Below are 27551 nucleotides of genomic sequence, written 5' to 3' on the forward strand. Positions count from 1 at the left end.
CAGAAAATAAGAGGGGAAACATATTTTTTTTTATAAAACTTCCTTGTACTGATTTATAAGTTAAACTGGGAAGGTAAATGCGATAAAAAAAATTAACTAGTTTAGATATTGACTGATATTTATGGTCAGAAAATCATGGTCTTACAGATGGGGAAGGAATTTTGAGGTTTTAGTCCTATTTGGGTGTTTTTTCATAGACTAGATAAAAGATAATTAGCATTTGAAAATGAGCTAACTTGCATTCAAATGATGTTAACTATTTAAAGGGTATCATGATTGTGAAAGGGAAGAAAAATAATGACAGTGATATTGATGGCCCTAGAAGGACAGAAATCCATAGTCTTATAGATGGGGAAGGAATGGAAAGGTTGTGTGTGTGTGTGGTCCTGTAAGGATATTTTTCAGTCTGGGGTAATTCAGCCATCCGTATCGGAGTGGGCTTCTGCCCAAGTCCTCATACGGAAGAGGGATGGTAGCGTAAGTTGGTGTGTGGACAATAGGAGGGTCAATGGGGCCTGTTCCCGCCAAATCTTTGCACTACCCTCAGTAGAAGAGTGCATAGACACCCTAGCAGGAAATGTGTGGTACTCCAAGTTGGATGCCAATTCGGCGTATTGGCAAGTCAAAATAAAAGAGGAGGACCGGCCAAAAACGGCCAAAATAAGGGGCCCAAAGGGTCCAAAATTAAACTTTGTTTTATTTCATCAAAATTGAATACGTGGGGTTCTTTGATATGCCGAATCTAACTGCGTATGCAGATTCTTCATTTTTGGTACCGTTTTCAAATTGGTCTACATTAAGGTCCAAAGGGTCCAAAATGAAACTTTGTTTTATTTCATCAAAATTGAATACGTGGGGTTCTTTGATATGCCGAATCTAACTGTGTATGCAGATTCTTCATTTTTGGTACCGTTTTCAAATTCGTCTAAATTCAGGTCCAAAGGATCCAAAATTAAACTAAGTTTGATTTTGACCAAAAATGAATCGGTTGGGTTCTTTGATATGCCTTATCTTAAAATGTACTTAGATTCTTGATTATGGGCCCAGTTTTCAAGTTGGTCCAAATCGTGGCCCAAAATTAAACTTTTGTTTGATTTCATTAAAAATTGAATAAATGGGGTTCTTTGATATGCCAAATCTAACTGTGTATGTAGATTCTTCACTTTTGGTCCTGTTTTCAAATTGGTCTACATTAAAGTCCAAAGGGTCCAAAATTAAACTTTAACAAAAGTTGAAATCTTGGGGTTCTTTGATATGCTGAATCCAAACATGTACTTATATTTTTGATTATGGGCCCAGTTTTCAAGTTGGTCCAAATCAGGATCTAAAATTATTATATTAAGTATTGTGCAATAGCAAGTCTTTTCAATTGCACAGTAGTGCGCAATGGCAAGAAATATCTAATTGCACAATATTGTGAAATAGCAAATTTTTGTTTAATTAGAGTTATCTTTCTTTGCCCAGAATAGTAAGCAAGAAATATCTAATTGCACAATATTTTGCAATAGCAAGATTTTTCTTAATCGGAGTTATCTTTCTTTGTCCAGAATCAACTTAAATCTTTGTTATATACAATATACAATGTATATTCACTTTTTACTACCAACTGATAAATTAAAATAATCTTTACTATTCAGTGATAACAAGCAGTTTTTTTACATCTTAATATTTTATGATGTACTTAAATGAGTAGTTATTGTTGCTAACTCCATTAGAAATTTTAATTGAGATTAGTTTTGGAATAAGGGAAAGGGGGATGTGATTAAAGAAATTTCATAAATAAAAAGAAAATTTCTTCAAACATTTTTTTGAGAGGATTAATATTCAACAGCATGGTGAATTGCTCTAAGAGAAAACAATTTTTTTAAGTTCATTAGAACACATTCATTCTGTGTCAGAAACCTATGCTGTGTCCACTATTTAATCACAATCCAGCTTGAATGTTGTGTCGATACTTGCCCCAACCGTTCAGGGTTCAACTTCTGAGGTCGTATAAAGCTAAGCCCTGCGGAGCATCTTGTTAAAAATTGTAATTTTGTTTTTCCTGCATCCATAAAATAACTTTTTTATATACATTGCATTTTATTTTATTTTGTAACCTGTTATCTGTTGTATTACTTGTCGTCCGTCGTGTATTATTTGGTGTCAGTGTCTTAATTATTTTGCTGTCAACTTCCGTTAACCTCCACAATTCGAACACCTGTGAAAACCGAACAAAACACAAAGTCCCATGGGTGTTCGGTTTGGACAGGTTTCACTGAATTTTATATTTTTGTATTTAAACAGGTATTGGTGAGACACAGCTGAACAATTTGTTTACTGCCATGAATGTACATTATCCTCACCACCAGTGCCTAATATCAACGAGTAAATGAGGTTGGGGATATAATGGAATGTCATGATTATGCTTCAGAAAGGAAGTTTTAACTCGATGAAGCTTTTCCGTCCATGACCATTCATGCGGGTCTGAATGAAAATTAAATGCAATAATTTTATAAAAATAATAGTCCAGATCCTTTCATTTCCATATACATGTTCATTGTAGATACAATGGCTTGCAACTTTTACCAATGTCATTTTATATATTGACTTGTATATGTTAATGCCTAAAATATGTGTTAAACTACCTAGCTGGGCCCGGTTGTTCAAAAGTGTCATTAAGCTAACGGTATCGTTAGCAAGTCGTTAAATTTAACATAAACGTTAAGTTTTAATAAAAAAATTTACGCTTAACGCAGTCGTTATATCTTGTGTTAAATTTAATCACTTGACATACCTCGATTTAACCCCTAACGCATCGTTAAAAATGGCAGCATTAGACTTGGCCTTGTTTCGTGTACCAATTTAAAAAAAAGTAGAAAAACTTTAAGGATCAAATATTGATTGATTGTTGGTTGCTTAACGTCCAGTGGCAAATATTTCATGCATATTCAGGACGAGAATAAGTTCACAATAAATACTATAGGTGGGTTGATACAATCAAGGCCATCTGGGATGATGGTCGGGGAAATTGAACTGCCACTGGAAAATGAGGGTATATTGGATAGGGACAGACATTTAACCTTGCAACAGGTCACATATGGACCCCTCAAAGAGTTGTTGCAAGGGTTCTTAACGTGCAAAAATCCTGGCACTCTCTTAACACGAGGCATCGGATTTAACGTCCTCCTTCTGACCGGACGTGACTGCGAACTTGATACATCACGAACAGCCAAACGGACGCCCCACTTTGGCAAGCGTTTTACTGCCAGTCGGGAGAAGACCCAGTGACCATATTTCTATACCCCAGTCACCTTTGGGACTTTAGGAGCAAAAAAGACCTTACCCGAGACTACACTGATACAGAGCTTAGAGCACGCTACAGATTTGGGAGGGAAGGTATTTTATTCTTATCTGATTTAGTAAGGGACACGTTAGACAAACCGGAATCATGCCCTCAGTGTAGAACAAGAGAGATTTCTTGCCAGTGGAAGTTTCCTGCAGGTCATAGGTCTCACATTTAGTAAGACTATACTTTTAAATGCTTCAGCTGTTATCATATGTCTTCTAATGATATAATATTTCAATTTGAGAACTTTAAGCAGATTCTAGTGGCAATTGTTGCATTATTTCTGCCATACTCTACACTACAGTAGAATATTTGTTTACAAAGTAATTGGCCAGTCATTTTCCTTAAGTTGTGCATCTGTACTTTGTAGGTTTGGATAAAAGCAGTGTTTCAAGAGAGGTCGGTTCTGCTAGACGCCCTTTGTGAAAAGAGGAACGAGTTAATTCAGTGGCCTACTAACCGTAACCAAAGCTAAGTTTACGAGTTTGCTGGGTTTCCAAACATTTTGGGTGTTTTTGATGGGACACATATAAGAATAAAGAAACTGAATCATGACCAACCTTCATTTATCAACAGAAAAGGCCACCCAAGCTTGAATGTTCAAGCATTATCTGATGCAAAGGATAATGTCCTTCTGTTTTCATCTTCATATAATCATCATAATGTAATTTTGAACTGTCAAATTGTAAACAAATCTGCTGTGCCTCCTGAATTAAATTTCAGAAAGCAGTCTCACTATAGTCTGTTCCATATAACGAAGTCTTTATATTGAAATTGGTATTAATAAAGTTACTTCCGGACCTAAATAAAAAAATCCATACAATATATAAAATCGATATATAAAAAAAATAATGTTTTTCAAAAAAAAATGTACAACTTATTTACAAGAACCCCCCTTTTTTCCATTTTGTACTGTAAACAAATTACTTGAAAAAAAAGGCGACTTAGGCTTTATAATCTTTTACCCCTCCCTTTTTTTAAATGTTTCTTTAGATTTATAATAGTTTTTGAAAATTAAATATTAAAAGACAGATTTACAAACATAAATGCACAAGTTTCCACATGAGGCTCTCACTAGTTTTATAACATTTCTTTCCAAATATCCTCCCAACCTAGTTCTATACCATGCTTTCTATCATTCTTTTAAGGCAAATCACCTAGATGTTTCAAAAAGCTTTGTTTTGTAGCTAATGTGATAATTTGTCCCAATGATTTTTAACTTTGGTATCTATATTTGTTGAATGATGATATTTAAATGGTTTACAACACTTTTTTTATAAACTCAAAACAATAAAGTTCAAAACAACAGAAACAAGACAAACGCATTAATTAATTCAACATTGCATCGTATTCAGAGAATAAAAATCGGACGCCTAAAGGTTCCAGAAAAGTTAATGATAGAAAGTGTGCTGAGTGTGGCACTTCCAAACATAGAAACATGTTTGATGTGGTAATGAAAAATGAAGAAAAGCAGCCTGATGTGAAATGGAGGGGTAGGATATTGTCAAAACACTTAACAAAAAAAAAGAAATATCAAAAGACAAGAAATAGAAAAGACTTGACCTCCAACAGATTTACTAGAAGAGCTATCAGATGAATTAGGTTTTTTTATCACCTGTTTGAGGCTCGTTTGCAACAAGAGCAATTTGCTGAAATGAGCAACAGATTCCCTGAAAATTATAAGTGTTCCAACTATAGACTTTGCTGACAATTTGTGTTGTTTCAGCCAAAATGAGTTTGGGGGGGGGGGCACACTTGACAAAAGACTCTTTCACCATCCATCCCTGCATTGTTTTATATAGATGCTCAAAAGATGGAGAAATAGAAGATAAATGTATTGTAATGGTTTGCTTCATGATACCCATGCAGTTCATACCTTTCTTCTTATAGTAGTACACCCCAATGGTGACTGGGGTATAGAAATATGGTCACTTGGTCTTCTCCCGAACGGCAGTAAAACGCTTGCCGAAGTTGGCATCCGTTTGGTTGTGCGGGATGTATCAAGTTCGCAGCCACGTCCGGTCAGATGGGGGACGTTAAATCCGATGCCTCTTGTAAAGAGAGTGTCACGCCACTCATTTGTTATACATTAGATACGCCAATGATGAGTGTTGCCAGGTTTGGTTACATTTGGCCCGGTAGATTCAGAGAAGAAGATTTTTGTAAAAGAATACTAATGTTTTAGAAAAAAATTGACTTATAAAGGCAAATAACTCCTGAATGGGTCACTTGACAATTTTGGTCATGTTGACTTATTTGTAGATCTTACTTTACTGAACATTGTTGCTGTTTACAGTTGATATTTATCCATAAAAAAAATTCAAGATAATAACCAACTACAATGATGCATTTTTTCCTAACTATGGAACATGCATGGCTTGTTTTGAATATCTAGAATCCAAGAAATCAAGGCTACAGTATTGGAGAGGACAAAATGACGATCATAATCATTATCAAACCCAAGATGGGCGCCCTGGTCCAAGAAGAAAATATGTTTTTCATAGAGGACAATATCCTTTTTAAATGATAAATTTTCTAACACATCCAACTTCTGGACAAAAGAATAATGCAGCATTAGTTTCATCTTGATGTATACTTTAAGTAGTATTTTCAGGACAAGCTTTTTCGTCTATTTTGTAACATACATTTGGTGGTGGCCTCGTGTGCAAATGCGCACGAAGAGGATTAAGTAAGTATGTATGGAATTAACATAAATAACGCCGTTCGTTTCCGAATTGTTTTACGTTGTCTTATCGGGTCCTTTTACAGCTGACTATGCGATATAGGCTTTGCTCAGTTTTGCTGATCTCTAGTAAATTTATATACGGATATTTTAAAATTGTTAAAACATGTATATAATTGATTACACACACATAAGAAAGCAAATAATTCAAAATATAACAGTTTATGCAATTTTAAAAATATAACAGTTTATGCAATTTTTAAAACATAACAGTTAATGACATTTAAAAAATATAACAGTTTATAACATAGTTTTTAAATTAATTTATATTGATATACATATCTATCTATATAGATATAATGTATAACAGTCAAGTATAATCATTTGGCAAACCGCGGCATTGTTCTTGCAGCTGCACTTTTTGGTATATGCCGTTGACCTGGCGTACGAACTAGACGCTTCACATTGGGACGAGGAAATCATTTTGTCTGTTAAGGTTTTGTGCGCTTGTACAACCTTCTTGCTTTTGTACACATAAGTTTGTTACAGATGTAGGACCTAGGTTAAATGTTCTATCAATGCCAAGTATGGAATCAGGATCGTGTTCGGAATGCAGTTTCATGTCTTCCATCTGCATTTGACTGTAGCATAGTGTATAAATAACTTCTGCTACAAATTCATGCTTATTGACCATTTTCAAGGCTTCCCAAAACTGGGCCAGTACGTTACTTGAACCTAGACTGTTTCTTATCGTGGTATCGTTTCGATCGGATTTGCTGAAGATCTCTTGGTGCGTTTTCTGAATCTTTGAAAACCATATCTTTATAAATGTCAATGTTTGGTTTTTTGGCCTTGATATCTTCTTTGATCTGATCAATCAACCAAGGCTACGTGTTGAAGGCCGTACCTTGACTTATAATGGTTTACTCATTAAATTGTTTGTTTAATGGAGAGTTGTCTCATTGGCATACCACAGCTTCCTATATCTATTTAAATCTCCATTATCTGTATGTGCATATCCCAGTTAGGTATGAGGGTTTTTTTTTCTTCAGTTGTCTGATTGTTTTTACCTTTGTCTTTATCATGATCTTTCTAATTTAATATTTTTCATTTAGATGGAACATTTATTCTTTTTACAACTGTTTCGCCATTTTTGTATATATAAATATGACACCTTATAGCTGACAATATGGCTTAAGGTTGTTTCCAATTGTCTAATAAAACCTCCAAAGCAGAGAATACAAAACATACACAATATTGTTTTCTACATGCAAAAGCTAACATCATACACTAATCGTACCAAGCTATGTTGATAATAACACCAATCTCTGATGATAATGATAACACTAAGCTATGATAATGATTACACTTAGCTATGTATAGGATTATAATTTAATACGCCAGACGCGCGTTTCGTCTACATAAGACTCACCAGTGACGCTCAGATCAAAACAGATAAAAAGCCAAACAAATACGAATTTGAAGAGCAATGAGGACCCAAAATTCCAAAAGATTTGTGACAAATACGGCTACGGTAACTAACTCCTGGGCCTACCTGGGTAAATAAAATCCTTAGTTTTTTTTTAAATTCAAAGTTTAGTTTTGTAAACAGGTAAACAGCGAATCATTTCACATTCTCGCGTTTTCTTCATAAGGGAGCTATCATTTGATTTTAAGGGGGTGGGGGGTACTCATCCTGCCTTTTTTTTTTACTCAAAACTCCTGTTCAGCCTATTTCTTATTTTTTTTTCAAATTTCATTCTAGCCCCCTCTTCCCCCCTAAAGATTAAATGGTAGCTCCCTAACTACATGTATATATGCTCAAGTTTAACAAAAAAATCAGTTTTATGAAATTTGAACCATTTGTCATTTGCAAAATGCTGTCTTTCAAAAGATTTCTCTGATTGTTTTTAAAATATTGATCTCTGATCTTAGAGGTATTTTTTGTTGAATTTTCAGTACTCTCCATCTTGTTTGATATGTAAACTGTATTACACAACTGGGACGTCACGTTCTTCAAAAGGATACGTCTAATTTTAATAATCCATCATTCTTTCAAAATCTTATATTTTTTTGCCATCGAAAATGGCTATTATTCAGATTTCATATTAACAAATAATAATAATTATGTAATAACAATGTACTGTGAAATTTCCCCAAGGGTGACTTGGATATAGAAATATGGTCACTTGGTCTTCTCCCGACCGGCAGTAACACGCTTGCCGAAGTCGGGCGTCCGTTTGGCTGTGCGGGATGTATCAAGTTTGCAGTCACTTCCGGTCAGAAGGGGGACGTCAAATCCGATGTCTCGTGTAAAGAGAGTGCCACGCTCTTTGCACGTTAAGAACCCTTGCAACAACTCTTTGAGGGGTCCGTAGGTGGCCTGTTGCAAGGCAAAAATTCTGTCCCTATCCAATATACCCCTTTTCCCGGTGGCAGTCCAAATTCCTCCGACCATCATCTCATATGGCCTCTATTGTATCAACCTACCTACTGTATTTATTGTAAACTTGTTCTCGTCCTGAATATGCATGAAATATTTGCCTCTGGACGTAAAGCAACTAACAATCAATTAATGTACTGTGAAATATGCAAATAACTACAAGAATCTTATATGTATATCAGAGGTACATGTACGAAACTTAGTTTATTGTTAGGTGCTAGCTCTGAAGGGGCGGTGTTGTAAAGTAGTTAAAATTATCAGAGACAAGTCCGGTTTATAGTATAGAAAGTCCCTGATTAAATCAAATATGGAAAAAATAATATCATGTTGCTGCTTTATGAAACTACTTGAATATTAACAAAGATGGAAAATGTGTCACTGGCACTCATATCATATATTTATTTTACATTAACATGTGCTAATCAAGGTCTTTTCTTTGTTCTAACTTAATACGCAAGTTCCGAGATAGTAACTCTCCTGTGATGAAGACGCAAAACGTCGCGTAACTAACTGGAAGGTGGGACACGTATCCACAACAAACAACAAAGTTAACGATGGCGGCAGAATTAAACAGAATGCTAAAACCAGCTTTACGCACATTTTTAATGGAAAGAGGAATGACGGTATCAGATTATAGTGTTCAACAGCTGAGAGAACTTGCCTTTAAAGCTGTTGAACTGGATTTACCGGTATTTTCAACACCAGACGACACAGACTCGTTTCTTCAATTTAGGAGTACTGTTGTATTAAATGGAGAAAAGGTAACTTTTCCGACTGTCTTTCAGTGTGAGCAGAAGGAGTGGACAGATGATTTAAAGAGTGTCCCAGTATTTTCTATGGCAGACGTTTTTGCCTATCTTGTTTCGTTTGCTAAATGGACACCATCGCGATTGAGAACTTACAAGAATGAGAGAGGCTTCCGACTTTCAAAGTCAAATCATATTTCTTCTGCTGAAATCTTCAAGTTACCACATGAACACTTATATATAAAAGCTAGTTGCATCAGAGAAACATCACAGAAAGCTGATCCCTACATGACTTGGTGTTTGGTTAATTCTGAAGGTGTGTGCATATCAGCAGGATGTCATTGCACAGCGTAAGTAGTAAAGAAGTAATCATGATCAATCATGGCACAGTGGCGGATCCACAACTTTTTATATAATGCCATTAATGGGGCCCACTGGCTGACATAACAGGGGTCTCCTTCAGTCATGCTTCAGTGATTCCCTTTTTAAAAGTCAATAAAAGTTTTCTCATCAAATAGTGATTTTAAATATCTGGGAGGGGGAGGGGGATACATTGTACATGTAAGTATAGTATATTGTTAAAAAGTATTCTCCGATGCATAAAATATATACTGTCACAGCATTGGCCCCAAAAAATATATTTTATTAATTCTAAAAAATTATGAAGAAAAAAAATCTGATTTCTTAAGGTGTCCAAAATTATATATTTTTTTTTATTTTAAGAAAGAAAAGCATACTTGTTTCAATATTTTTCTGTATATATATGAGACATGTTCATGCAGTTGTGTTCATAATATATATGTTAAAATGCAAAAAAACTACTATAGTTGGATGTTATATATTAACAAGTTCAGAGTCCTTGTTAAATCTCTTATCTTCAATTCAGTTAAATAAGAAATTAATTGAGAGTTTACTTATCTCACCAATTTAGGTATTTAATCAATAACTAATTCAAATATTGCTTTTCCTCATTTGATACTGAAACATTTTTGTAGGTCAATAAACAGTTCATTCTTTAATTAGTAGATGTACAATGTACACATGTATATTGTAATACTTTAAATAATAAACTAATGATTTAAATTAAATCCTTTTTTGTCCTCAAATTCACAATGTGTTACATATTCTTTTTATTTAAATCAAAAATGTCTTTAAAGTTATAATCATTTATTTATTAAAAGTCTGATGTCCATATGCATTCTTCTATTTAGACAAAACTAATGTAAGCATACTTCTATGATATTCTATCCTTAAATTTTCTTGACAAGTGTGTTAAAAAAGGTTTTACCATCTATAATTTTCTAGTACACTACACTTATTTATATCTTCTACATTACCAGTCATTTAAATTTGTGTAATTATCATATTTACTAATAAAGAAAACAATTTATTTAACAATGCCTATGAAATTGTGTGGTATAAGATGTAGGATTATAGTGTGCATGATCCAGGTTTTTTTTCATTTTGTATGAACTTACAGACTCATTATTTGTTTAAACATTATATGTAAAATGTATATATGTATTTATAAATGGTATATGGATAAAAGTTATACATCAGTGAAACAGCAACTGAACAACAAAAAAATGAAAAATGAAAATGGATTTATATTGGTTGTAATAACTTGTTCACAACCCTGTATATATGAGTCACTTAAGCTTTGAACTTTGAAAAAATGAGAAGGTATCCATATTTTGAGAATTACATGATATTTAAGGAGGATAATAAATTCAAGAGCCAATTTACAGTATACTTTCAATAAATCTTAGTTGTACATTTTTTTTTGTGAAACCTACTCCAGTGATAAAGTGAAGTAAAAATAAGAACTTATCTTAAATTGTCATCTGGCCATAATAATCTAAACAATAATGTCATATAATTGTTCTTTACATACATGTATATCTGGGCATATTAATCTTAACATATAACTGTTCTTTACATACATGTACAAATGTATATATATCTTTTATACACCTGAATTTTTTTCTCTATTTTTTCAGGGATGATGGAGGATGTAAGCATGTTGTGGCACTGCTATTTTGCCTAGCAAACTGGTCTGATAGAAACACAGAGACATGTACAGATACCAAATGTGGTTGGGATATTCCAAGAAAGGTATCTGTTCCTATGAAACTGGATAGTATAGAACATTCAGTAAATCCCAGGGTACAGCCATTTGAACATGTGTATGACCCAATAAACCATGATGACAACATGGCTGATGTAGAATTTGAAGCAGGTCTCCACAACTTAATTCAAGGTCATGACACCCAGATTAGTGAAGTGCTTGATAAATCTGAAGACAGTTTAACCATGCCTAAATCTATCATTGAATCAGCAGAAGACTTCTTGGAAAATTCTTCTTTTTTGGAATACCTCAAAACAAAAGTGAACCAGGATGACTGTGATCAAATTTATTCTTTAACAGAAGAGAAGGTCAGTCTGATAATCAGAATTGGTATGAGTACAGGCTAGGTAGGATTACTTCATCAATTATTCCTCTTGTGTATCACTATCAGGGTAATGATAAAAACAATTACATTGTCAGACAGATATTGGACAAAAACAACAATTTTTCAACTCCTGCAATGATTTATGGGAAAGAAAGGGAGCATCTTGCAAGAGACTTATACAGCAAGGAATATACTTCTTAACATGAAAAGGCTGTAGTTGAACTATCAGGACTGATAATAAACAAAGATATTCCACATCTAGGAGCTTCTCCAGATGCTATTGTTAACTGTAAATGTTGTGGGAAAGGCATTGTAGAAATTAAGTGTCCATACACATTAAAAAAAACATTAGATGAAATCAGTGAAAAAAAATATCATCTTACCAAAACCTCTGATGGTGTCATTGAATTAAAGAAAACTTCAAATTGGTATATACAGATTCAATCTCAAATGGCAATTTCTAATTTACAATGGTGTGACTTTGTACTTTATCTTGAAGGAAGTATTAAAACAGAAAAGCACAAATGACATGTTGAGAGAATAACATTTGATCCCCAGTTGTGGACTAGTGTATTGGACAAAGTTAACTTGTTTTACAGTAAATATGTTGTCCCTAAATTAATCCAGGATTAATAATCAAAGATCTTAGCATGATGAGCATATAATATACTGATAATAAATTATTTCATTAATGTTCAGTGAACTGTGTTATTAGTTCAATTACAGACACAGTCATGATGTGCATGTTAAATTTGTAATTGTGACTACTCTAATAATATATGGGTCTTTTAAAATTAATCTTTTTATATTACTGTTTTATTAATGTTGAAAATCATAAAAAAGTGATATCAAATTGCAGTTAACTTAAGTACTGTTTTCAAATTCATATCGTTTGTTTTAACATATATATATATTTTAAACTAGATGTATTAATACATGAACATGTACTGCTACAGGTACAATGTATCTTATATTGGAGTACATGTATGTTTCTTTCAAAAGAAGATTAAGTACATGTATTATTGCTGTTGAGACAGCTATCCAGCAGCGATCAAAGGACAATAAAACAACAACTTTTTGTCACCTCATGACCTTATACTAGCTGATAGATAGGAATACACTAACAATTGACCACATCCCCTCAAAAACAGTGCAAAAGGAAATCAAAATCAATCAAATTGAAAGATAAATTTCTAAGCCTACTGTGTCATATTTATTTTCACTAGGATAAGCTTTAAACTGAGGACTGACCAAAAATTTTACTACAAGTTCTTATATATATACAAATGTAGAACACCCTTTTTTATACTATTGGTTCTGTTTTGCATCAATTTTTTTATGGCGGCAGATTATTTGCTGATTCTTCAAAAATGATGTATTGTATAAAGAAGTATATGGAGTCAGAAAAATGTGTCCTGGTAGGGTAACACATCCCCATTATATGCTTTTCCCTTGTAAACCATGTTAGAAATCTAGCTGTTTGTGTTATTCAAGTACATGTATAAATAAGGATCAATCTTTGAATTATTCCTATCTCAATAACATTTTCTCAACCTAAATATGGATTTTTATTATCCTTGTTTAGATTTAGTTTAACTTTTGATAAGCATCATGCACTGAAGAGACATACATTTGTACATTGTAAAAATGCACATCTGGTGTAATAATTTGGTACAATTTGAATTATAAACTTGCCACTGGACATAGAGAAACCATGAATAAATCATTTGAATAAATGACTGTTTCAATATCGTGAAAGTAACACATTATGAACAACAGATGTGGGATATACAATGATGGAGGCAACAACCCAACAACAAAAAATTGATATCTTAAGAACAAATATAAGCCCCTCACAAAAAAATGCTTTCTGAAAAAATCATTATCTGACAAAGACAAATGAGGGGTTACCGATTTAGGACAGGCACATCATGATTTTTAATGCTGAGAAAAACTGCACACATGCTACATTGAGATAAATGTACCAATGGGTAATATGCCAAAAAAAGACTCAAGGGTGTACAATGATTGTGGTCTTTTTACTTGTTTACTGGCGGTTGGAATTCTGTAATGTTGAAAATTCAAAGGTTTCTCTCATAATTTCATTAACTTTACTGACTGTTTTAATTTATATATAATTGTGACTGATACTAGCACCATAGACCATTCGACCACCTACATTGTACATGTACACTGTTTGTCTAATGTAAAGTTTGAAATAATGGTAAAACATATAAAGCTACACCATAATCTCTGTCCATTCTTCCTAATTTTGATTGCAGGATAACCAGGTTACTGCATTATCATATAAATAAGAAGATGTGATATTAGTGACAATGACACAACTATTACTCTCCATGAGTCCATCCAAGTCGCAATGTATTTAAAGTTAAGAATTAATGGTCAAAGAACGGCCTAGAACACAGAGGAAGCATATTTTACTTAAATGGTCATATTTTCTATGTCCCACTTTAAGCTTTTTTAAGCATGTACGTTCTATGGACATGATGGACGCATTCTTGTTTTTTTCACATTTCAATTTACACTGTTCTGATGAAGTTACTACTAGGCATGAACAAAACACATTGAAATTGTTCTATAAAAAAGAAGATGTGGTATGATTGCCAATGATACAACTATCCACAAAAGACTAATATGACACAAACATAAAAAAAAAACTATAGGTCACCGTACAGCCTTCAACAATGAGCAAAGCCCATACCACATAGTCAGCTATAAAAGGCCCCGATAAGACAATGTAAAACAATTCAAACGAGAAAACTAACGGCCTTATTTATGTAAAAAAATGAACGAAAAACAAATATGAAACACAAAAACAAATGACAACCACTTAATTAAAGGCTCCTGACTTGGGACAAGCACATACATAAATAATATGGCGGGTTGAACATGTTAGTGGGATCTCAACCCTCCCCCTAACCTGGGACAGTGGTATACATTGTAACATACATACTTTAAAAATTACTTTAAATGGCAATATGAAGTCATTCATTTGTGTCAGCTTATTTATTGGAAAACAATTCATAAAATGTTCTACAGTGGTAACAATATAAATATTCAACTATGATCAACAATATAAATATTCAACAATGATCAACAATATAAATATTCAACAATGATCAACAATATAAATATTCAACAATGATCAACAATATAAATATTCTACAGTCATGACAGTGCTAAACAATTGCACTTATCATCCCAGGCATTGACATGAAGTTACTGCATAGAAAACAATACATATTAAAACAGAATAACATATATAATTTCATTTAAGTGATCTGTAATTTGTTACAAATTCGCCCTAGCTTCCCCATGTTTTCTCCAGTTCCCCACCAAAATGCAAATAAGACTAAAATTTAAAATATGTTTGTTTCCGCTATCCCCCATGTAATCATGATGTGACATCCAGTTAAAAATAAATTAACCTGCCCTCCTGGTCTGTTTACAAAGGATAGTCCCAGGGAGGGGAAACAGATATTCTTTTAGGTGCTGCCTAAATCCACAATTTCATATTAATCTACATGTACATTATGATGTATGTCTTTTAATATCTACTGATCGTCAAGCAGATCAAGGTAGGGGACCCTCATCTGGAGTTTTTTTTAAACAATCCTTATGTATTGCTAAGATGCGAAAATTTATCGTGACCCCCTCTTACAATCTGAGAAGAAAATTAGATACCCCCCCCCCCCCCCCCCCCCCTTTGAAATCAGCAGTAAATACCATAGCCTGATATCATTACCTATAATTGTAATGATCATACATGTATATTGAAAAGACATCATATCTATTTTTCGTAACAAAATCAGAGGTAATAAAGGTCAAAGATTCAGTATTTCCGTAATACACATTATGTTGGTGCAAATTTTAAAAGTTAAATTTTTCAGTTAAACATACTGTTTTCAACCTATTGAAAAAGTTATGTGGTATGATTGTCAAATGAGACAACTCTTTGTCCAAGACTAAAATTCATTGATATAAATGTATACAAGACAATTAAAGAATTCAACAGTAAACAGGCCTGCATTCATGGCATTTTTTTTTTAAGTATGAGTTTTAAAACTAGATTAATGTGTATATTTACTTTTTAAGGTAATATCTGTAACTGTGCCACTTCTAAATCTCTATGGACATTTTGCCGCCTAACTAATTTTAGCATTAAATTGCATAAAAATGCTGAAACTTTGACCATTTGATTAGTCAATGGTTTCAGAGACCATGCTATAGTATTTCCTATAAGTTTAACTAGCTTTAGTCTTTGAATGGCTCTTTCTACATGAATTTTCAACTTAGCTATAGAGCGAGTTTGTTTAATTTCATTCACATTAAGTCTTTTCTTTTTTCCCCACACACACTTGCGAATAAATGGTGGCATATTTAATGTTGCTTTTTTTCCTGTTAACAAATCTCTTATTGTGAAGCCTCTATCTGCCATAATGTCATCTCCCTCTTCAATATAATCCATGAAACCAGACTTTTCAGTAATAAAACGATCTGATACATTGCCGCCATAAACGTCTGAAACAAAAGTGAAGGTTCCAGAAGGTGAGATCCCTAAAAGACATTTCCCATTTTTTTTTTTATTTATAAGTGCTGTATGTTGAAGCCTGTGCTGTAGGAGATCTTGGATGTTGAAAAAAAATTTCTGTGCAGTCAATTATAGATCTTGTTTTTGGGTATAACATTTTGAATGAATGCGGCATATTTTTTCTGACTTGTTGCCTTGATGGCCATTTTATTAGCTTTCCAAATAAACCTGACATAAATGTAATCCATGTTGTAAATATCTGTGAAACACGGGTCTTTGAGATTCCAAAAATATCAGCTAAGTGATAATCTATTAGACCAAGACGAAGACATACTAATGTAAGTATAAATTCCTGAAAACCTGTCAATTTCCTTTGTGGTCCAGGCTTTAATCTATTTCCAGTTTGGTAGTTTTTATCATTAACACTTCCCTTGCCAGACCAGTACTTTAACTTGGAACATTTGGTCATAAGAAGCTGGAAAATACCCATTCAAAATAGCGAAATTTTGAACAACAGTGTTAAACATGTTTGTCATCTTTGGTAACATGTTTAACAAAAATTTCTCTGGACAAGCTGTCTTTATCTTCCAGGGTATGCTTGAGTCTGTCATTTTCCTGTTCCAGTAGCCTGATATCATTAGCTGTAACTTCTGTTTGAGTAGACGAATCTACAATCACTTTATCATCTCTGTGATAACTATAGTATGCTCTTTAGTTGGCTTACGTGTAAGATGGATTAATTTTGATACATATCTTTGATCTAAAAATAAAATTAAGAGTAAATAAACAGCAGCGCCAAGTGTTTTGAGCATTTTTAAATTTAATAAAAATTTATAACTCTAGTTTGAGTTATTGTATGACATTTGAGATAAATTGTGAATGTACATGTGACATGTATGCCCCAGTTTGTATAAAATGATATGTAGATGCATGCATGTGTTGTGAAAATAAGCATGGAAAAAAAATCTTCATACAATTAATATTTAAATTTCAACCTTTTCTCTCAGAAAAAAATGATTATATTTAACCATCCACATTCATAGAAGCCAAGAAATTTTTAATGAAAGATTAATACACATTGAGGTCTTTAAAACAAATGGAATGATAAAAGAGACAAGCAGTTACTAGACCTGCTTGCACCATTGGTGACACTGGTAAAAAAAAGTCATGGTATTATAAACCAAACAATAAATGAATATACATGATTACCTTAAAATCATCCAATACAATGAATATAGTTGCCTAACAATAACCACTGAACCATAAACATGAGATCAAGGTCAGATGAACCATACCAGGCAGACATGAACAGCTTACAATATAATCCATACAACAAATATTGTTGTCCTATATTGCTTATAGTTTAAGAAACCAAAAACAGACCAGAACACAAAAACTTAACACTGAGTAATGAAACGTAAAAATAAGGTCAAGTTCAAACCTGCGAGAATGACATGTACATCATAAATATTTCCATATACCAAATACAGTTGAATTTTTGCATACAGTACAAAACAATGTATATGAAAAAAAGATCAATACTAAAAAAAATCACTAAAACCACTGAACCATGACAATGAGGTCAGGGTCAGATGACACCTGCCAGTTGGACATGCGAACCTTACAATAATTTCATACACCAAATATACTGGACCCATTGCTTAAAGTATCTGAGATATGGACTTGACCAACAAAACTTAACCTTCTTTAATGATACATGTTAGATAAGATAAGATTGATTGATTGTTGGTTGCTAAACGTCCAGTGGCAAATATTTCATGCATATTCAGGACGAGAACAAGTTAAACAATAAATACAATAGGTAGGTTGTTGTAATAAAGGCCATCTAGGATGATGGTCGGGTAAATTTGGACTGCCACTGTTAAATGAGGGTATATTGGATAGGGACAGAAATTTTGCCTTGCAACAGGCCACCTACGGACCCCTCAAAGAGTTGTTGCAAGGGTTCTTAACGTGCAAAGAGCGTGGCACTCTCTTTACACGAGGCATCGGATTTAACGTCCCCCTTCTGACCGGACGTGACTGCGAACTTGATACATCCCGCACAGCCAAGCGGACGCCCCACTTCGGCAAGCGTTTTACTGCCGGTCGGGAGAAGACCAAGTGACCATATTTCTATACCCCAGTCACCCTTGGGGAAGATAAGATAAGATAATTTATTTTAAGTCGGTAGAGCTTTTTGCCGGCATTGATCCATGAAATGAGATAGCAGTTGACTGAAAAACAGTCTGACGGGCATGAGGACCTTGCAAGGTACAAATGTACACAAATACCAAATATATTTATCCTTTTACTCATAATAAGACAGAAATTAACATTACAAAGCTTTTTAACCTTTTTTGTTCTTACCTGGCAAATAATCAGTTGTAACAAACTTTTCTGTGCTAATGACCTCAACTTCAGCTGAAAAGATAACTTGGCTCTTAGGGATGGATCCATGATGATGATCAGAATTACATGCATGCATTGGAGATTTAAGGTTATTGTCTGTTCCAACTTGTGTTGAATTGCTGGTTTTTCTGTAATATTAAAGTAAATATATCATTATATAATAAAACGAAAAACATACATTTTGTAAATACAAATGATACACAGTATTTATTGTATCGACAGTTAACACGTTACTAATGCAACACGTTACTAATGCTCATGATAAAACAAGGATACATGTACATGTACATATTAAAAATATATAAATAAAACATTTGTTCTCAATTAAAAACAATCATTAATATACTTTCAGGTGATTTTGATAATGACTGGCAAACTGCTATTTAAAATTGTGGTCATATGCATATGCCTCAGTGTTATACATGTAGCTGAATGAAATGTAATAAAATTGAACTAAAAATTAGGTATAATATGTTGTATATATAAGTATCCCTCAATGATGTATACCATGGATAGATTGAGAAGAAATGGTATTCATCCTCAATTTCTTGTCTATTACTGTATTACAGGATAAGTTAATGTTTTAATACATAATGACTTAGCTATAGTCCTACATTGTATTAAAGTATGTGTGGAAAAATTACTTCTTACTACTCCCAAATCCAAGCTTTAAACATGTAGCTGTTAACCAGTCTTTCATCTTAAAAGGTAATAGATTATTTTACAAAATTAAGTGCCATTTTTTGCATTCTGACATATCTTAGAGTTTTTGCATAATAATGATAAACAACATATATTTATAAATAGGATTTTTTATGCAAAAGTATGATTCTAAAAAGGCACCCACTCACCAAAAAATAATGCTGAAAATGGCAAAGTCCAGACTTACAAACAATTTTGACAGCACTTCTCCTAGTAAATATACTTGTTACACACCCATCCCCTATTCCCCAGACCATACAGAAGGAAATCAAGATAGATACATTGTATCAAGAGGTGCTGGGCAGGTTTATTTATATGACATCAAACCATACACCATCTCAAGTCTTAACTATAGTATAGAAATTAAAGAAAATCTACAAACCTTGCAACATTGCTAGTCAGCAATCTTTGAAATATAAAACATTTTTTATTAGTTACTCAACACTGTAGTATTTTTTTAAGAATGTTTTTGCATCACCCCTTTTCTTTCCTGTTCAACTGTTGTAAGGCTAAGCAGAGGCACATGCTTCAATCATAATAGAGAGTCGACCTTCCCATTGATAGACATGTAGGCTGTACAAGTAAGATCGAAACTTTGCTATTGGGGGGGGGATGAAAATGACACACGAACCGTGGAATCTGTTTCTCAATCTGTTAATTACCTTTCACTCAACGGCTTATTGAAATTGTTGTAAGGAAACAATGTTGGTAGAGTGTTGTTGTTGTTTTCATCAAAGTGCAGTGAACAAATACGTGTGTATTTCGTTGGAGTCCAATCATTCGGCCGCCTAATCAATCTCAACCAGTCTCGCCTTTCCTTTGCGTTCCTTATCTTATTTGGCAGAGAAATAAATGTCACACCTTGCATCCAAGGATACTTATGCAGTTTGGAACACAACAATGATAAACCACCATTTTCCCGCAGGCGTCCTTAGTAGTCCCACCTTCCGGTACAGAAATACACGGAACGCGACCTCAGACCGGAGATTTCATCCAGTAACGATAACTCCGACTGGAACCCGAAACTTGCATATTGCTTAAGCTACAGAATGAGCAACATCTTTTCTTGTCACCAGCATATAATGCATCATCAAATCCAAAGTATTTAACCAAAAGTTTCCTGAAGCAGTTATTTTCATTTTAACAATATTTAATAACAGAACTTGTTAACCCAGCACGTGCTTTTGATAAATCACTATTGTTAAAATACATAATAGCCTCGGCGTTTTCACCATTACGACCAGCTCGTCCTTTTTCCTGCAATTATTTCTCCAAAGTTGTTGGTGGTCGGCAATGGATGATTCTCTTAATAGAGAGTGCATTTAGTCCCATGCCGAGGGCAACTGTTGCTAGGACCAGTCTTAATATAGGTTTTCTCTGACAAAGGTCCTTCGCAATATGTTGCTTCATAGTTTCTGGATAGTCAGAGTGATATTGAGCAAATAGTGTATTTTTAGGAATATTTATTCCATTGTACCCATTTTCCTTAAGTTCATACTCCAAATAGCGGAAATGATATACAAGACTCTCCAAATTTGCAACATATATGACAGTACGAGGAAAATCGCTCTGATGCTCACATAGTTGGTCAGCTATCGGTTTGATCAGTTCATCCAATTTGTCAACTTTCTGGATATTTGGGAGTATTCTCCTTATCTCTAGATATATGTTAGGACGATCTGGATTGCTGATAATAAGAGTTTTATCCCTATAGTTCAATATTACTTCTAATTCCTTGAGTGCCTTCTGTGTAGCGGATGCTGTAAGAGCAAGATGTCCTGCTGTTTCAAAAAGGCCACCCAACTTCATAAACTCTGGTCTAAAGCTTTCACCCCTACAAAGAAATAAGGAAAAATTTACAGGGCAATGAATTCACTACCCAGGATTGACATGTGAATGGAATACTATATACGTGTAAATTGAAGATGAATATTTACATTGACAAAGCTGTATCAATAATCTATATTCATGAACTATGTATTGCACAGAACACCTTTAATAAGAGAAAAACAGACCAAATATTTTATATTTTAAAACTAACAGTTATATTTACTAATTAAGAAATGCAGTTTAAAAAAACATGCAATATACATTTTTGTAGCCGTGAATTTCCATGAAGTATCTGCAAATAAAACTCATATTTTTGTTATGAATGATTTTGAAATTTTTTACTTATTTAGAGCCGAATTGTTACCAAAACAGAGCAGAAAACTCAACACATGTAACTACTTTTTATATTTTATATGATATTCATTCGAGTTTCATAAAAGAATTTGCAAGGATTGTAGAAATGAGTGCCCTTATGGTAAAATTGAGAGTGGAAATGGGGAATGTGTCATAGAGACAACAACCCGACCTAATAAAAAAAAAAACAGCATTTTTTTTTTTTTAAACGTTTCAAAGAGGCATACCTCTCTTAAATAAATGATCAGCAATGATTTTCAAAATTCATCCAATAAATTATTGATATAAACCTGTGATATACATGTACATTGTAAAAATACATAAACATTGTTTGGGTACAACATTAATATGTTGAAGGCCATTCCTTGATCTACATGTATAATGGTTGATCTTTTATAAATTGTCACAACAGATTTCAGCTTTTCAATTGTGAACTTTCCATTTCTAAGTAGCAACATTCCAGCAGCACCTGCATACGGGGTATATATCTCCCAATTGAAACGATGTACCCGTGTTTGCATTTCCTATCACGATTTTCTTGTTAGATGGTTACTGCTCATAAGGAAGCTATTAAACCAAGAGTTTCAAATGGTGAAGTTGAAATCATCCCTTCGTTAATTTTACGGGCGCCTTTACGAGTTGGTTGACCGTTATGGAATAACCGTTTCACAAATGATAACGAATATAAGTCGTAACTACAATCCCCTTCCCTTTCATGAATGTGATCTACCTAATTAATACTATTTACCGGATTTGTATTCACATAAGCAACATGACGGGTGCCACATGTGGAGCAGGATCTGCTTACCCTTCCGGAGCACCTGGGATCACCCCTTGTTTTTGGTTGGGTTCGTGTTGATTATTCTTTAGTTTTCTATGTTGTGTCATATGTACTATTGTTTTTCTGTTTGTCTTTTTTATTTTTAGCCATGGCGTTGTCAGTTTGTTTTAGAATTATGAGTTTAGCTATCTTTCGTCCCTCTTTCGCTTCCTTGTCATGGCAAAACATCTTGCTCCCTTCAGCTTTGATCCCTGTTATTTCATGTACCTTAGGTGTTATTCGTTTCTTTGTACATATGTTTTAATGGAACCTTCGTCAGAAATTGGAATTTATTATAGAATATAAAAGTGTTATTATATTTAAATCGATTTTAATTTTTATCACGTTATTTTACTGTTGATTTTTATTTGTATATACTCAATTTGCTTTAGTCAAGAATTTTAGTATATTGAAGGACCTTTTGTCTTATTTTAAAAATATGCTTTAAATTGTAAAAATAGTCGAATTAGCTCTCGCCGCGATATAGCCTTTTTGTGCTAATGCGGCGTAAAGCAACCAACAATCAATCAATCAATCAATCAGATGTTGTAGAAATTTGTGTTATGGGAAAGTTTCTTGTTGAAATATAAAAGGCATACCATTTGTAAATCGATTTCATGATAGGCATGTTGAACAAGCACTAGTCAACAGAATCATGCCAATAAGAATTTAAAAATGCATTAACTAGAATTTTATATAACTTTTCAAGCCCAAACAATTCTATAGTAAAGGTGTGTTTGGTTCAAGTTGACATTTAATACAATAATCACTACATATTACAAAGTTGTCTTGGTCAATTGACAGATATAAGGTAACATCAATTACAAGTATCAAAAAAATTATCAAATTTACGGTTAAATGTGGAAAAGTTATCAATATACCAACAACAGGTTTGCTGTTGTATTATTTACAATTATCCTATAAATATGGTCAATTGAAAGTAACATCTGAATGAATTATCCCAAAAGTGGTAAAATATACTGAAAAAAGTATTATAATTCTATAATGAAGGTTTGGTTTGTTCAAATTGACTTCAAATACATTTGTCAATACATATTAGAAAGTATTTCGGTCAAATGGCCGATTTAAGGTAACATCAAATACAATTATCAATACATGTTAAAAAGTTGTCTTGGTCAAATGACCGATTTAAGGTAACACCAATTACAATTATCAAAAAAATGGTATAATTAACAGTGAAATGTCGAAAAGTTATCAATATACCTACAACAGGTTTGCTGTTGTATTATTTACAATCATCCTATAAATATGGTCAATTGAAGGTAACATTTGAATGAATTATCAAAAAAGTGGTAAAATTTACTAAAAAAGTGTTATAATTCTATAAGGAAGGTTTGGTTGGTTCGAATTGACGTCAAATACATTTGTCAATACATTTTAGAAAGTATTTCGGATAAATGACCGATTTAAGGTAACATCAAATACAATTATCAATAGATGTTTGAAAGTTGTCTTGGTCAAATGACCGATTTAAGGTAACATCAATTACAAGTATCAAAAAAATTATTAAATTTACGGTTAAATGTCGAAAAGTTATCAATATACCAACAACAGGTTTGCTGTTTTATTATTTACAATTATCCTATAAATATGGTCAATTGAAAGTAACATCTGAATGAATTATCCCAAAAGTGGTAAAATATACTGAAAAAGTGTTATAATTCTATAATGAAGGTTTAGTTTGTTCAAATTGACTTTAAATGCATTTGTCAAAACATGTTAAAAAGTATTTCAGTCAAATATCCGATTTAAGGTAACATCAAATACAATTATCAATACATATTTGAAAGTTGTCTTGGTCAAATGACCGATTTAGGGCAACATCAAATACAATTACCAATAGATATTAGAAAGTTGTCTTGGTCAAATGACCGATTTAAGGTAACATCATTTAGTATAAAAATAATTAACAAATTTACGGTTAAATTAAGAATTTTAGTGTATTGAATGACCTTTTGTCTTATTTTAAAAATATGCTTTAAATTGTAAAAATAGTCGAATTAGCTCTCGCCGCGATATAGCCTTTTTCTGCTAATGCGGCGTAAAGCAACCAACAATCAATCAATCAATCCTATAAATATGGTCAATTGAAGGTAACAATCTGAATGAATTATCTAAAAAGTGGTAAAATTTACTAAAACAGTATTATAAGTCTATAATGAAGGTTTGGTTGGTCCAAATTGACTTCAAATGTATTTGTCAATACATATTATAAAGTATCTCGGTCAAATGACCGATTTAAGGTAACATGTAATACAATTATCAATACATTTTAGAAAGTTGTCTTGGTCAAATGACCGATTTCAGGTAACATCAAATACAATAATCAATAAATATTAGAAAGTTGTCTTAGTCAATGGACCGAATTAAGTTAACATCAATTACAATTTAAAAAAAATTAAATTTACAGTAAAATGTCGAAAAGTTATCAGTATACCAACAACAGGTTTGCTGTTGTATTATTTACAATTATTCTATAAATATGGTCAATTGAAGGTAACATCTGACTAAATTATCCAAAAAGTGGTAAAATTTACTAAAAAAGTATCATAATTCTATAATAAAGGTTTGGTTTGTTCAAATTGAATTCACATGCATTTGTCAATACATGTTAGAAAGTATTTCGGTCAAATGATCAATTTAAGGTAACATAAAATACAATAATTAATACATTTTAGAAAGTTGTCTTGGTCAAATGACCGATTTAAGGTAACATCAAATACAATTATCAATAAATATTAGAAAGTTGTCTTAGTCAATTGACCGAATTAAGTTAACATCAATTACAATTAAAAAAATCAAATTTACAGTAAAATGTCGAAAGGTTATCAATATACCAACAACAAATTTGCTGTTGTATTATTTACAATTATTCTATAAATATGGTCAATTGAAGGTAACATCTGACTAAATTATCCAAAAAGTGGTAAAATTTACTAAAGTATCATAATTCTATAATGAAGGTTTGGTTTGTTCAAATTGAATTCACATGCATTTGTCAATACATGTTAGAAAGTATTTCGGTCAAATGATCGATTTAAGGTAACATCAAATACAATTATCAATACATAACAGAAAGTTGTCTTAGTCATATGACCGATTTAAGGTAACATCAAATACAATTATCAATACATATAAGACAGTTGTCTTAGTCAAATGACCGACTTATGGAACATCAATTACAATTATCCCCAAAAAAAAGATCTGAATGAATTATTCAAAAATTGGTAAAATTTACTAAAAAAGTGTTTTAATTCTATAATGAAGGTTTGGTTGGTCCAAAATGACTTCAAATTCATTTGTCAATACATATTAGAAAGTATCTCGGTCAAATGACTGAGTTAGATAACGTCAAATACAATTATCAATACATTTTAGAAAGTTGTCTTGGTCAATGGACCGATATAAGGTATTATCAATTACAATTATCAAAAAAATCAAATTTACAGTAAAATGTCGAAAAGTTATCAATGTACCAACAGCAGGTTTGCCGTTGTATTATTTACAATTATTCTATAAATATGGTGAATTGAAGGTAACATCTGAATGAATTATCTAAAAAGTGGTAAAATTTACTAAAAAGTGTTATAATTCTATAATAAAGGTTTGGTTGGTCCAAATTGACTTCAAATGTATTTGTCAATGCATATTATAAAATATCTCGGTCAAATGACCGATTTAAGGTAACATCTAATACAATTATCAATACATTTTAGAAAGTTGTCTTGGTCAAATGACCAATTCAAGGTAACATCAAATACAATTATCAATAAATATTAGAAAGTTGTCCTAGTCAATGGGCCGAATTAAGTTAACATCAATTACAATTAAAAAAAATCAAATTTACAGTAAAATGTCGAAAGGTTATCAATATACCAACAACAGGTTTGCTGTTGTATTATTTACAATTATTCTATAAATATGGTCAATTGAAGGTAACATCTGACTAAATTATCCGAAAAGTGGTAAAATTTACTAAAAAAGTATTATAATTCTATAATGAAGGTTTGGTTTGTTCAAATTGAATTCACATGCATTTGTCAATACATGTTAGAAAGTATTTCGGTCAAATGATCGATTTAAGGTATCATCAAATACAATTATCAATACATAAGACAGTTGTCTTAGTCAAATGACCGATTTAAGGTAACATAAAATACAATTATGAATACATTTTAGAGAGTTGTCTTGGTCAATGGACGACTTTAAGGTAACATCAATTACAATTATCAAAAAAAAAATCAAATTTACGGTAAAATGTCGAAAAGTTATCAATATACCATCAACAGGTTTGCTGTTATATTATTTACAATTATCCTATAAATATGGTCAATTGAAGGTAACAATCTGAATGAATTATCTAAAAAGTGGTAAAATTTACTAAAACAGTATTATAAGTCTATAATGAAGGTTTGGTTGGTCCAAATTGACTTCAAATGCATTTGTCAATACATATTAGAAAGTTGTCTTGGTCAAATGACCGATTTAAGGTAACATCAAATACAATTATCAATAAATATTAGAAAGTCGTCTTAGTCAATGGACCGAATTAAGTTAACATCAATTACAATTTAAAAAAAATCAAATTTACAGTAAAATGTCGAAAAGTTATCAATATACCAACAACAGGTTTGCTGTTGTATTATTTACAATTATTCTATAAATATGGTCAATTGAAGGTAACATCTGACTAAATTATCCGAAAAGTGGTAAAATTTACTAAAAAAGTATTATAATTCTATAATGAAGGTTTGGTTTGTTCAAATTAAATTCACATGCATTTGTCAATACATGTTAGAAAGTATTTCGGTCAAATGATCGATTTAAGGTAACATCAAATACAATTATCAATACATAACAGAAAGTTGTCTTAGTCAAATGACCGATTTAAGGTAACATCAAATACAATTATCAATACATATTAGACAGTTGTCTTAGTCAAATGACCGACTTATGGAACATCAATTACAATTATCCCCCCCAAAAAAAGACCTGAATGAATTATTCAAAAATTGGTAAAATATACTACAAAAAGTGTTATAATTCTATAATGAAGGTTTGGTTGGTCCAAATTGACTTCAAATTCATTTGTCAATACATATTAGAAAGTATTTCGGTCAAATGACTGAGTTAGGTCACGTCAAATACAATTATCAATACATTTTAGAAAGTTGTCTTGGTCAATGGACCGATTTAAGGTATTATCA

General features: G+C 32.4%; 1 protein-coding gene across 1 annotated transcript; it reads right to left on the minus strand.

Annotated features, from left to right (window-relative positions):
- Positions 1–20582: 20582 nt before the first annotated feature.
- Positions 20583–22951, minus strand: LOC134718267 (ATP-dependent DNA helicase RecQ-like). Its single transcript, XM_063580761.1, has 2 exons — positions 22923–22951; positions 20583–21153 (listed from the first exon to the last, which is right to left on the minus strand). Exons 1-2 carry the CDS (start codon positions 22949–22951, stop codon positions 20583–20585), a joined length of 600 nt encoding a protein of 199 aa, XP_063436831.1.
- Between the last annotated feature and the right edge of the window lie 4600 nt (positions 22952–27551).

The sequence above is a fragment of the Mytilus trossulus genome, chromosome 5, assembly GCF_036588685.1.
Source record: "Mytilus trossulus isolate FHL-02 chromosome 5, PNRI_Mtr1.1.1.hap1, whole genome shotgun sequence".
NCBI classification, from domain to species: Eukaryota; Metazoa; Mollusca; class Bivalvia; order Mytilida; family Mytilidae; genus Mytilus; species Mytilus trossulus.

Coding starts and splice junctions, on each gene's coding strand:
- LOC134718267 (XM_063580761.1), bottom strand. CDS start 22,951: ATGCCTATCATGAAATCGATTTACAAATG. Junction 21,154..22,922: donor ATGAAATCGATTTACAAATG/GTATGCCTTTTA, acceptor ATTTCTTTGTAG/GGGTGAAAGCTTTAGACCAG.